General features: G+C 42.9%; 2 protein-coding genes across 2 annotated transcripts in view; both read left to right on the top strand.

Annotated features, from left to right (window-relative positions):
- Positions 1-5143: 5143 nt before the first annotated feature.
- Positions 5144-14097, top strand: LOC308328268 (beta-1,3-galactosyl-O-glycosyl-glycoprotein beta-1,6-N-acetylglucosaminyltransferase-like; the record flags this gene model as incomplete). Its single annotated transcript, XM_080782039.1, has 5 exons — positions 5144-5321; positions 12091-12301; positions 12392-12485; positions 13022-13426; positions 13554-14097. 5 exons carry the CDS (start codon positions 5144-5146, stop codon positions 14031-14033), a joined length of 1368 nt encoding a protein of 455 aa, XP_080638165.1. The 3' UTR covers positions 14034-14097.
- Positions 7592-14266, top strand: part of LOC308328551 (beta-1,3-galactosyl-O-glycosyl-glycoprotein beta-1,6-N-acetylglucosaminyltransferase-like) — a 28705-nt gene continuing 22030 nt past the window's right edge. The window contains exon 1 of the mRNA XM_080782457.1: positions 7592-7702. The gene's annotated coding sequence lies outside the window, so the exon portion shown is untranslated. The remainder of the gene's footprint in view (positions 7703-14266) is intronic.

Genomic DNA, 14266 nt, shown 5'->3' with positions numbered 1-14266 from the left:
AATACCTATACAGTATATGATGATTTCGGGTGTGACAGTACAGTAGAGGGACCCCCACACGGTAACTCTGTCATTTCTCAACCATTTTGGATGCGGGGCGGCTCACCGGAACCGGGCCACCCCCCTGGGCACGTTCCTATGGGTCTGGAACTTCCGGGGACACCCATACGGAGTTGCACCACTCACTTCACACGGGTGTGATTTTTAGAATATCACGGGCGGGGGGGGGGGGGGGGGGGGTAAACGTTCATCCTGCCCACCCAATCAAAAGTACCAGTACAGTTTACTGTTCTCGTCTGTTTCAATATCCCTCTTTTAAAAATCTAAATATCTTTTCCAAGCGTGACCTGGCCAAGGGAGCAGGCATCAAAACAAACGATGCAAATCCAGTTTAAAGAACTAAATAGTTCAAATGCATAAACGGGAGCTAAACCAATCCTCTATAGTAATAATTTCTCTATCTTTTAAAATACTTAAACCTAATCCGCCCATAGTAATCGGCTATGATCATTTTAGGTCATGTAAGGCATCGATTATACTATAATGCTACCCATACAGTAGTTCACCCTGCAGCAACAGAACACATTACAGATACCAAGTTACAGCAATGACACTACTGCATGGGGTCTAGTCTATCTACTTTGTTATAGCAAATGCTCCACAACAACACAGTGAAACAGTGAACAGTGAAACATTCCTTACTTTTTCTGTAAAGCGACTTTGGGTACCTAGAAAAGCGCTATATAAATCGTATATATTATTATTATTATTATTAAACAGTACTTAATTATCTGTTTTGAATCTCAGGTATGTTTCCATTGCATAGTTGTCTCATCAACCTAGAGTACACACCTTAATGAACTGACACCAACTATTTAAGCTACGTTGACAAACACAAAACTAGTTTAGCTTGTAGAACATCCTGTCTCCTCATGTCCCCAAGTAACACTGTCCTCTGAAAGGCCATCTGCAATAACCTAATATTAAGTATACTGCGCACCCATTCACCTTTGCAGCTAAGTGTCCCTTTCTCGGACTGCAACTGTAGCCTACTTACTGTATAAGACGGAAGACCCATTTATTGAAATCCCAAACATGGAATATACTTGGACCATATATATTATGCCACATATAATGCCTGTCTGGACGGCCACCTGCCAGTATACAGTTGGTAACTTCCCAGTCTTTCTGGGTAAGTTGGGTGACTATATAGCTATTTTTACCCTGAAATCTCAATTTTGGGCCTGTCATTATAGGCTAAGAAGAAAGGACAATTGCTGATCTACAAGGTCACAACATGCCGTAATGTGTTGTGAGCTTGTAGATCGGCTTTTCCCCAAAAATAAGTTTTGATAAATGACTTATTTTAAAATGTGTAGCGCAGTGGAATAGAGTAGACACTATGACACGTCAAGAGTCAATTAGTACTATAGGCTATACATTTGTGTTCTGGTAATATCATTGATCACTTGTTTTGCATGTCCGTGGCAAAAATAAAATATTAATGGAAATGTCCATCACAATCACAAGCTGGCAAAGTGATTTCCCCGGGTGCAGATAGCTGCTGTATTATCATGGTTATTGGTGGTGGTGGTGGCAATATTAATAATTTTAGTCTGAATATATCAAATCCTGTTTTGAGGATCACACAAGAATAGCATCACTTTATGGACAAAATAACACTTTCATAATTAAAGTTCATAATTTCAGTCTGCTTGAGGTGTAATGCAGCTTTAAACAAAATAGCAGACAGTGGCACTGGTACATATCAATGAACTCAATGAACTCATGAACTCGCAGTGCGTGTCAACCACATAGCCGACATTTCTCAGCTTCAATTATGTTTTTCATACCAATCGTTAGAAGCATAGAAGCATCATGGTTTTGTTATGCGTACACCCTCATGGTACTGTGCCAAGAGAACTCACAAATCAAACGCACGTACAGTACACGCAGTCAAGTTGTCTACAGTCAGTTTATATATATACAGTTTATATATAGATGTATAATCAGTGATTACGGATTACAGCAGTGATTCCGTAATCACTTCTACAGCGTGTTTGCTCTGTAACAGGGGTTACCCCATCTCTCTAACGCTTTATTGAACAGAAAATCCCCTCTGACATCACTGTCCTTCATGTCCCCTGACATGACATCACTGTCCTTTATGTCCCCTGACATGACATCACTGTCCTTCATGTCCCCTGACATGACATCACTGTCCTTCATGTCCCCTGACATGACATCACTGTCCTTCATGTCCCCTGACGTGACATCACTGTCCTTTATGTCCCCTGACATGACATCACTGTCCTTTATGTCCCCTCTGACATCATCAGGTGACCAAGAAGGTGAAGTCGGTGCAGATGTTCCGGAAGCCTGTGTTCAGGCGCCATGCAGGGCGACCGTGTGGGCGTGTGTGTGACCCAGTTTGACCCCAAGCTGCTGGAGCGCGGCGTGGTGTGCAGCCCAGGCTCGCTGCGGACGCTCCACGCGGTGCTCATCTCTGTGAGGAAGATGGGATATTACCGAGGGTCCCTCTCCACGCGGGCCACGTTCCACATCACCGTGGGCCAGGAGACCGTCATGGTTCCACATCACCGTGGGCCATGAGACCGTCATGGCCAGGCTGAGCTTCTTCGGCTTGCCGCCGCCCGCGGACGGCCTGGAGTCCTCGAACGCCCAGCCTCACCCCTTGGACACGCCCTTCACCTTTGAGCGGGAGTACGTCCACCAGGAGGACTACGTCACGGGGGGTCAGGGAGAGGACGGGACGGCGAGGCCCGACCCCGAACAGTGGGCGCTCGCCTGTCCCTCGCTCTGCCTGGTGATTGGCTCCAAGCTGGACACGGACGTCCATGCCAACACGTGCCCGGCTGGCCTTCCAGGGACGTCTCCTGGAGGGCTTCGAGGACAAGGCCTACGTTGAGACGGCCCTGCCGCGCCTGCGCATCTACAAGACCAAGCACAAGGAGGGCCAGGTGGAACGGGTGAGTTTTACACTACAGTGTTGTCTGTTTATCTGTTCTTCAGACCTGTCCTCTATCTTTCCATCTGTCGCTCTTCCTGTGGGCAGTAATAATAGCAATAATAATAGTTGGAATTTATCAATGTCACTTCAGTTTAACCACTTACCTTTTATACATGGTAAAACAGACTTACAGTACACCAAGTCTCTTCATCAAAAATAGCAGCTCACAACGCGCGACACGAGTAGAGTCTTGTAGATCGGCTATTTTTGGTGAATGTCCCCCCAGAATAGAGATGCTGGGGGTTTATGGGGTTAAATGCCAAGTATAAAAGTTATTTTCAATGTGTCCTAATGGAAACACATATTCTCCCCAGTTTTCCTCGTGACATACTGCATATTAGGGTGAAAGATTTACATATGTTTCATATACCATTAATATGACAAAAGGTGCTATAAAATAACAGGGGATGAAAAAGTGATTTATTGGGGTGAGAACCATCGCATCAGGATGACACATCCAGTACCCGCCAACTGTCTGCGGGACTGGTGACCTTTGACCCCGTCCCTCACCTTGTTCACCCTCTTCTTGCACTCTCTCTCAGTCTCCATGTTTAATTGTTAGGATGTTTGTCATCGCCGGTGGCAGCAGAGCGTGCCTCTCTGACTGAGCACACACACACACACACACACACACACACACACACACACACACGTACAGTATGTGGCACCCTGCCTCATGAACAATGCAGGAAGCATGGGTATAGATTGATAGGTAGATTTCTTTCCATGTGGGCGCCCGGCAGCCCACATGGACTTACAGGACACACCATATCATATCATTGCTTCAATTATTGCATTGTGTACAAGAAACAGGTTTGTTTTGTTGTTATTCCCTTTTTTCTTTTACACAAACAAAACATTCTGCCTTATTTCCCACGCCCTGCATAAAAAGTCTGCCAAAGCAAAAGTACCTTTCCTAAAACAAAATTCCAGTTTTTCATAGTCCTCCAACCAGAAAAAGTCAGCACAGATGGTTGTCATTTTACAAAAATAATACATGTCTTAATTCTTCATATAATGGGCAGTAAAACAAAAAATGAATTTCATTTTCAATTTCTTTCAAATCACACACTAGACAGACTCTGTCCTCCTCAGGAGTACCAATGAATCTACCCGTTTCTAAAGCTAATGGTAAGGTCCCAGAATGCAGCTGTGCACAAAAAGATCTCTGACTTTTGGATATATTTTGTGTAACATAAGGATCAGGGCCATAATTATTTTTAATAAGACGATATGTTCTTAGTTTTGGTTTATACCATAATTCAACAGGCCAATTCAACTCTCCTTATACCCAAGGAACATACAGTTCTGTATTTCATGAATATTACAGCGTAGTCTATTTAAATAAATAAATGATGAATTATTCTTAAAGAACAAAGACTTTACTTCATTTGCCCAGGGGTAACCATTAGAAATGTCCCAGTTAAAAATATTTTTGGTCAGTCTGTCATCGGACATATTAACAAGTCTATTCCAAATTCTCAACATCTCCCCTTTGTGTCTGATATTTGCGGGCATCCATCCCATATCGCCGCTAATAGCCAAGATAGGCGTGAGCTTATGAACTCCAAGAAATGACCGTATGGCTCTATTTTGAATTGTGTTACAACTTTCATTGTTCGGAAAACCCCATACCCCGGAGGCATCATCCGAAATCAGCCAAATGGCACAGATTATGCAGGGCTAACGATGCCGGAGTTGAGCCCTCTATGCTGAAGGAACCTTGAACTGTTGTTGTAATGAGATGAACCCCTCGCATATTTTCTTGTATTGCTTGCATTAATGGGGGTTTTCCGTGTTTACGTGTGCACAGTTCATGAGGTTTAACAAAAACAAATATCTTCCATTTTACGTTCAGGTGACTGACGATTGTGGCCTTGTAGGTAGAGTGTCCGCCCTGAGACTGGGAGGTTGGGGTTCAATCCCCGGCCGGGTCATACCAAAGACTCTAAAAATGGGACCCAGTGCCTCCCTGCTTGACACTCAGCATCAAGGGTTGGATTGGGGGTAAGTCCCTGCGACATACTAGCGTCATGTCCAGGGGGTGTACTTGTACATCAAGCTGCCTCACGCTACAGAAACAGGAGATAGGCTCCTGCTCCTATGGGCCTGATGGCTCGGCAAGGCTACTTACTGACTGACGATTACACCGCCATTGGTCGAAGCCTGTTCAAGAAAGAGACCAACATGCAGCTGTTCGTTGGGTTGAAGGTCACGTTGTCGACGGGCGAGGCCGGTGTCATCGAGGGCGGCTTTGGCCAGAGCGGGAAGTTCAAGATTCGAATATCAGGTAAGGAAGACTGTTGTAACGTACTGTATAACTCAGTGGTTCTCAAGTCAAGGACCCCCACATTGAGACTTACGAGCCTGCGGACCCCCGTAAGAGAAGATTGTTACGGCTCTAGCAGTGATTCTCAACCATTTTAATTTCAAGGACCCCAAGTTTGACATGCAATAGGCTATGAACCCCCACATTTCTATCTCTGGGACCCACACTTCTTTTTGTAAAATCTGGTTCCATTTGTAAACTCTCTGAGTTACGATAATATGGTCTTTTATTGTCAGCTTTGTACTGAAATTTGATTTGTGTCCATGACATCACCGATTCAAGATACAGACAAGACACAGACACAATACATTGCAAAACGATAGACATTACAGGACAGAAATCATAATAAGAGACAAGAACATGAACATATCCTTTGGTTTAACGCTGGTAGAATTGATTCGTGACAGACACCTAGTAATGTCTTCGTACCGTGACAAATGAAGCCATGGATAATTGTCCGCCTCTCTCACCTTGCCGTTGCTCCCTCTCTCCACCCCAAAAACACTCTTTCTCTCTTGCCATAGTCCTGTGGATATATAGTATGGGTTCGGTCGACGGAGCGTTTTCCAGGATGTGGTGAGAGCGGTAGCAGGCATTCCCAGGGTTCTTGTGGGGATTGGGCCTGTGTTCCGTTCCGGGGGAAGTCAGTCTGCATGCTCTGTTTATTTTTACCTTCTGTCGCTCCAAGCCGTGGCTCCTCCACACCGGGAGACGAGAGAAAACAAAAACATTTAGACAGAACCTCCCCTACATCCTCTTAACACATGCACACATAATCCTCTCTCTCTCTCTCTCCCCGTCTCTCTCGCACGCACGCACGCACGCGTGCGCACACACAAACACACACACCAGTGAGTGGTGGGTAAAAGTACTGACATGTTTTAAGTCTTGAGTAAAAGTACGAATGTATCGGTATCAAAATGTACTATTGGCAGATTGGCTGCTTTCAAATGGCCAAAATGTATATAGGGCTGAAGTGGTTAATGTATGTTTTGTAATAACATATCTACAAAGTAACTAGTACCTTGGAAATACTCATGTAAAACACAAATACCTCAAAATTGTACTTAAGTACAGTACTTGAGTCCATGTACGTAGTTTCTTTACGCCACTGTCTATCACACGCACGTGCGCACGTGCAAACACGCAACCTCCGTCCTGGACATAACGCAGACATTCAGCCCAGCTCAGTGGAACTCCACTGGGTATTGATACTGTTCTCTGACTGCCCCTCTGTGATGTTACCTCTCTGAAAGTGTTTTAGGTCCCCCACCCTTTCACTCTCTCCCCCACATGCCTCTTAAAGGCCACACGTACAAATATTGAAAACCAGAATAGAATGAAGGTAGTGCGTATCGTTTCGGCCGTAATCGTCTTCCGAAGTTAGTAGAAGGGGCCTATATCACAAAAAATGCCATAAATCACAAACGGAATGTACAATCCATCCCACATTTGAATCACATGTCCGGGGTGGTTCAACAATCAACCAAGTTCTAAAAGCAAATGCGAGAAATGTAACCGTTTGTCGCAAAAACATGAATTTTGGGGGTTAAATCCCCTCCCAATTACTTACACATGATCTAAGGTGTGACTTGAAATTGTAATAGGCTGGCAATATTAGTGGGAGGGGTATATGTAAGCCACTGCGGCAACCACACTCTGCAATCTTTTTAAATTGCGAATTTTCTAGTTACACTATTACATTTATTACACTTATCGGATTGAGGGAACATAGGGTCTGTTTTGGAATGGGACAACATAGGGCTGAGGGAACATAGGGTCTGTTTTGGAATGGGACAACATAGGGCTGAGGGAACATAGGGTCTGTTTTGGAATGGGACAACATAGGGCTGAGGGAACATAGGGTCTGTTTTGGAATGGGACAACATAGGGCTGAGGGAACATAGGGTCTGTTTTGGAATGGGACAACATAGGGCTGAGGGAACATAGGGTCTGTTTTGGAATGGGACAACATAGGGCTGAGGGAACATAGGGTCTGTTTTGGAATGGGACAACATAGGGCTGAGGGAACATAGGGCTGAGGGAACATAGGGACGACCCCGAACTGGGCACCTCAGGTACGTGAAAAGGAAACTTATACTGCCACCAATCAGCCAATCAGATGAGTGGGCGGAGGATGGGGCCGTGACAGCGTGGGAATAGCCACATATTATTCGCATAAAGGAATGTCTCTATCATCCATTCCCCTACGGCAGGCAAATGCTCAGCTACTGTTTGTCTCCTACAGTGTGTGTGTCTTTCTGCACATGCCTATATCTACTATATTGGAACAGGACCATGCACATTACGTCGCTTCGCTAGAATGGTCTTGGAAGTTTACAGTAAGTATAGCCGACATTTAAACATTGACACAGTGCGATGCATTTTAAATTAATCATTGATAGCCGGGGTCGCACTTGTAAAGATTTGGCTTTTGGTGACTATTTTTTTTTTTTTTTTGGCGTGGTGTTAGGTATGGGTATAATGATTTCAAAAAGCTGTGCAAACATATTGGGAGCGCCAAATCCCGACTTACATCCCAGTAGCTACCCTCGATCAGTCCATCAGGGAATGAGCCGACCCTAACCTCAGTCTTAAACCGCCACGCATCATTCTTAACCCTCTAACACCCGTATTAATTTCTACTTGCAAAAAAATAGATTTCAACCTTACTACTACTTTGTACTACTAGGACTAAGACTAAAAAAAGATGTTAAAAAAAATAAAGTTTGATGAAAGAATTATAATAATTATATAATAATATAATAAATTAATAATTTACATTTGGGGGATATCTTTCACAATAATGAATAAAACATGTTCTAGACATTCTAATGATCACAAAAAACATATATTACAATTATTTTACTTACTTTTATTAGGGTAAAGGTCAAAAGTCTTACGTTAAAAAATGTTCAAACATTTTTTATTTGTGTGAATTTCAGCCTCTGTGGGGGGTGTTTATATGCAAATATCATGACCAATGGCATTGAAATGGCATTGCAATGAACATCACTGATGACGTTTAGTTGAAAAAAGAACAGAAAATAAATAAATAAATAATTAATTAAAATAAAATTGTTTCTAAAAAGCAACGCTGGGTCTTAGAGGGTAAAACCGTCCACGTAGGTCGGACTAACGGCAGGTCGAACTTATGGGCAGTGCCCATTTGTCCATGACCATGATGAATAGCCTGACTGCCACACGTTTGAAATCTTTATTTATGTCCACATAATGAGAAGTACAGGAATACCTTGTACAAAGGACATAAACACTGCCAGTGCAGTTTGACAGTGGGAGAGCAGCCAGTTACAAGGACGGTGCATGGACGGCAAAGCATCGTTACATACAGCAGGGATACTCAAATAGATTTACCTGTGGGCCACATTACAAAAATGGCAAGGGGCCAGGGGCCAGTAGATAAAATTACGACATTAATGATACTTGATAACTTCTCTCTTTCAATTGCTTTATTTTCGCAAAATGTATCAAAGTACAATGTGCATGCACACAATATGTAAATAAATAAATGTGTTACATTTTCTTGCATAAACACAAAGAGCTGTTTCCATAACTGCACAAATTATTGCACATAACATGAGTAGCTGTTATAATAACATAATAACATAACATGAGTAGCTCTTTGCCTGCCTGCCTGCCTGCCTGCCTGTCTGTCCGTCCATGAGTAGTTATTTGTCTGTCTGTCAATGAGTAGCTGTCTTACTGTCTGCCTGTCTATGAGTAGCTGTCTGCCTGCCTGTCTATGAGTAGCTGTCTGTCTGCCTGCCTGCCTGTCCAATTGTCCATGAGTAGCTGTCTGTCTGCCTGTCTATGAGTAGCTGTCTGCCTGCCTGCCTAATTGTCCATGAGTAGCTGTCTGTCTGCCTGTCTATGAGTAGCTGTCTGCCTTCCTGCCTGTCCAATTGTCCATGAGTAGCTGTCTGTCGGTCTATGAGTAGCTGTCTGCCTTCCTGCCTGTCCAATTGTCCATGAGTAGCTGTCTGTCTGTCTATGAGTAGCTGTCTGCCTTCCTGCCTGTCCAATTGTCCATGAGTAGCTGTCTGTCTGTCTATGAGTAGCTGTCTGCCTTCCTGCCTGTCCAATTGTCCATGAGTAGCTGTCTGTCTGTCTATGAGTAGCTGTCTGCCTTCCTGCCTGTCCAATTGTCCATGAGTAGCTGTCTGCCTGCCTGTCCAATTCTCCATGAGTAGCTGTCTGTCTGCCTGTCTATGAGTAGCTGTCTGACTGCCTGCCTGTCCAATTCTCCATGAGTAGCTGTCTGTCTGTCTGCCTGTCTATGAGTAGCTGTCTGCCTGCCTGCCAGCCAGCAAGTTGGTTAACAGAAAATAAATTGTTATGGCTGAGTAAAATAAAATACAATAAACACAATTTGCCTGAAAATAGATTACCCAGCTATGACCTTTTTCATGAAAAAAAATGAGTAGTGATATGGCTGACTGAGTAAAATAAAACAATCTACCTGAAAATAGATGCTATAAGTGAAGAGCAATTTCCGCAATTACCATTTCCGCAATTTCCGCAATTTACATTTCCGCAATTTCCTCAATTTCCATATCCGCAATTTCCATTTCCACCATTTCCGCAATTTACATTTCCGCATTTCCGCAATTGCAATTTCCATTTCCATTTCCAACTATTAATGGCAGCTGGGTTTCATCATTCAAATAAAATAGAATTCTGTCCGTTTAGCTATAAAATTATGTCAGGGAATAGGGATACACAGTATATGTCTTTCATTTGCATTGCATCTCCCCCCCCCCCCCCCAAGCTTTTATTTTCGTTCGAGTAATAGTACAACTCTAATAGTATTACTTATAATAATGTAATTAAAGATAACTTCATTCTGATTTATTTATTTTTATTTCATTTTCCAGATTTTCTTTTCTTCTTTTTTTTAGATTTTCATTGGTGGGCCAGTCATAATGGTCCCGCGGGCCTGATGTGGCCCGCGGGCCTGAGGTTGAGTATCACTGACATACAGTACAGCTGACATGTTGGACACAGGCCAGCAGACATACATCATGGATAAAGGAAACAAAGCCGCCTCCAAATTGAGCGGCTTCCTGCCGTAACCATACCAAACCAAAAAGTTTTGGTTTGATACGGTAGAACTGGTAGAACTAGAACAAGGCTTACGTCAGTCAGACGGCCCAGATGGAGCAAACCACTACCACATTAGCGGCCGGGGGGGGGGGGGGGGGGGTGGTGTCTGCTTCCCTTCAACCAATGGCACAATCACTTTAACCCCCCTATGGACCGGGCCGGCCCAATTCTATAATAGAGCCGGTGGCCGGTATGTGTTTTTTGTTTGTTTTGTTTTTTGCGAGGGATTTTATTTATCTATTTATTTCTGGGCGCTCAGCCGGCCCCACCCTGCCCCGCCCCTTCTGGCTGGGCAGAATTGGCAGACCGTCCAATCCGTGCCTGCATAGGGCCACTTGACTCCTAGAACCGGCACTGTAGTTAAACAGTGCTAGTTATTTTGAGTGCAATGCATTCTGGGTAATGTAGTTAATGCTAGTTATTTCCAGTCTGCTGAGCTCTGCTGTAGTAGCAGTTAAAGAAACTGTTGCACTGTTTACTTTATATATATTTCAATGTACATCATGTGTAGATATATATATTACATGTTCAAGGAGTATATATTTATAATGCAGTCTGTATCTGTAGTGAGAGGAGCTGTGAAATAATGTTTGCATTTATATTCAGCAGTTATATTGTAAAAGTATATTGCAATAACATAATGTACTGTTAATTATTGCATTGTGTATTCAAAAGAATACACAATGCAATAATTGCAATACTGTTTATTCCTTAGTTTCCAGGTTTATTACCTGTTGTCAGCTTGTAGGACTAAATAAAATACAAGACATTAGACGAACACGAGTAATGACATTGTGTGCTGCCTGTCACAAATGGTAAATAGTGCATTTATATAGCGCCTTTATCCAAGGTGCTTTACATAGATTGTGCATTACATTCACCCATTGACTCGCACGTTCACACACCGATGCCGGGGGAAACCATGCAAGGCACCAACCTGCACATCAGGAGCAATTAGGGGTTCAGTGTCTTGCTCAAGGACACTTCGACACTAACTCTGGGGGAGCCCGGGTTCGAACTGGGAACCTTTCGGTGACCATCCGGTCACTCTACCCCTAAGCCCCCTGTCACTAGCCCCTTCGGATGGTTTCAACCAGAAAACTCTGAATATCTATTTTATCAATTTTATTGGTTTACAACCATAGCTATACGTATCTAATATTTGCACAGCTTTTTGAAAACCTTATACCCATACCCAACACCATGCCAAAATTCAAAAACTAGTCGCCAAAAGCCAAATCGTGGTGATTTCGTACGAGTTCGTCCCCAGCTATGAATGACAATGTTATCTGTAGCAAGGATGAATGTATTTATTGCATTTTCTTTCTTACTTTCAGGACTAATAACTTCTGACACAAGAGACCAGCCACCTGTATTTGTGGACCTTGAATGAAAGAGAGAACACATGGATTGTTATTTTATTGATTTTGATGGACTGTAACTTGATTATGACTCACTGAACAGTGTAAATCTGAGGTCTTACATATTGATTGTTGCAAGTGAAATTCTTTCACATAGATGGCATATACTAGAAGGTATCTCTGCGGGCTAATTTCCATTGTCATCCTGATGATGGTGTATCTGCTTTTAATGCATAACGTCTCAGAGAAGAGCTGGAATGCTAGCAACCGCAGTTCTAACTGGTTGGAATACACAGCTGCTGATGGGAGCCCTGAAGATGACGTTAAATGCTCCTCAGTCCTGGAAGGAGACACAGAGACACTGCAGAAGGCCAAGCTATTGTTAATCACTAAAGACTTCAAGAGGACTATCCAGATCCCTGATGAGTATTATATTAATGCCACCCAGGACTGCAGGTATCGTTTTGTGAACCAAACGTATCTATATTTAAATATTTGATATACCATGTTTGTACCATGTAACCCCCATCTTTCACCACATTTCAGGATGTTCAAGCTTAGAAGGAAGTATTTGACGTTCCCTCTAAGCCAGGAAGAGGAGGACTTCCCCCTAGCCTTTTCTATTGTTCTCCATCAAAAGGTATACAAAATTATACTCTTTCCAAACATATTATAATATCTACAGTATAATATTTTTCGAAATATGTATTTAGGAAATGAATGACCCGCCCAATTATTATGCCTGTGTCCCTTTTATGCCCATAAATGTTTTTGAATTTTAAGTCGATGCGGCAAATGGTTCTTGAGTTACGTGGAATACAGACGTACACACGTACGTACGTACGTACTGTACACACAGAGACTTGGTGCATTTATAGATCGATTTATTCAGCAAACACGATTATAGTTCCATTTAGTCAGAGTCAAAATAATTGATAGTTTATGCTAATACTCACACAAATTGGTACAGATCTTTGGAATCATGTGATCAAGATGTGCAGTGGCAGGTTTGTCTTGTTCCATTTCCGAATGGCTAAGAGTGCACTTTGCAAGACTATATTGCTATCAATTAAATTCAGTTGAAATGATAGTCACATTATTTACAAATTGTGAATATTGGTAGCCAATAGAATTGAATTAAATTCCATTAAATTCCCCCTTTCTCATATACTGTAGGTGCAGAACTTTGAGCGCCTGTTGCGAGCCATCTACGTCCCTCAGAATGTTTACTGCATCCATGTGGACAAGAAGGCAGAGGCTTCAGTCCATGCTGCTGTCTCGGGTATCTCTTCTTGTTTCGATAATGTCTTCATGGTCAGCCAGCCTGTGAGTGTGGTCTACGCTAGCTGGTCACGTGTACAGGCCGATCTCAACTGCATGGCCGATCTCTACAACGTTGGCACAACCTGGAAGTATTTTATCAACCTGTGTGGTCAAGACTTCCCCCTGAAAACCAACCTAGAAATTGTGAGGAGCCTGCAGGCACTGAACGGTAGAAACAGCTTGGAGTCTGATCACAGTCCTGACTGGAAGAAGCTGAGGTGGCAGAAAGTTCATCAAATAGTAAATGGAGAGATCCAGGTAATCATTAATGTCACGTGTGCATGTTTGTTTTATTTATTTTCTTGTTTGTTTTTCAAGTTGTTCCATATTGTGTTTTTGATTTTATTGTTGACATTGGTTCTTTGCTTTTCATTCTCTTTTGGAGGAGCAATATGCAGAATCTGCGCCGGCTAAGGACCCACCACCCTTAAATCTGACCATCTTCTCAGGAAGCGCCTACATCGTGGTTAGCCGGGGCTATGTAAACAGTGTGTTGGAGGACAACCGTGTACAGGAACTGAAGAAATGGTTTGAAGACACCTACAGTCCTGATGAGTTTCTCTGGGCCACCATTCAGCGCATCCCTAATGTTCCTGGATCAGTCTGGCCAAACGCCAAGTACGACATGACCGATGTCAACGCTATTGCACGGCTAGTGAAGTGGGCGTTCGATGAGGGGGCTGTGTACCCAATGTGTCATGGCAAACATGTTAGGCAAATATGCATATATGGTGCTGGTGATCTGAAGTGGTTAATTGAGCAGCACCACCTTTTTGCCAATAAGTTTGATGTAGACATGGATGTCATTGCCGTCCAATGTCTGGAGGAGTACCTCAGACACAAGGCACTGGCAGAAGAACATTAATTGTATTCAGAAGAAGACAGGGCCTACATGGGCCTTCATCAGGGTCAACTGAGGATGACTGTTCGACACTTTACAATACATCATCATTTAGAATGATGCAGAGATACTACAAACACCTGGGTGTGCACACCTGACTATTACAGACCAATAGTGAACTTTACATACACAAAAGATATATATATATATATATATATATATATATATATATATATATATATATATAATCAAATAAA

The sequence above is a fragment of the Protomyctophum bolini genome (genome assembly GCF_963924005.1).
Source record: "Protomyctophum bolini genome assembly, chromosome: 14".
NCBI classification, from domain to species: domain Eukaryota; kingdom Metazoa; phylum Chordata; class Actinopteri; order Myctophiformes; family Myctophidae; genus Protomyctophum; species Protomyctophum bolini.
This window is presented reverse-complemented; position numbering and strand designations above follow the sequence as displayed.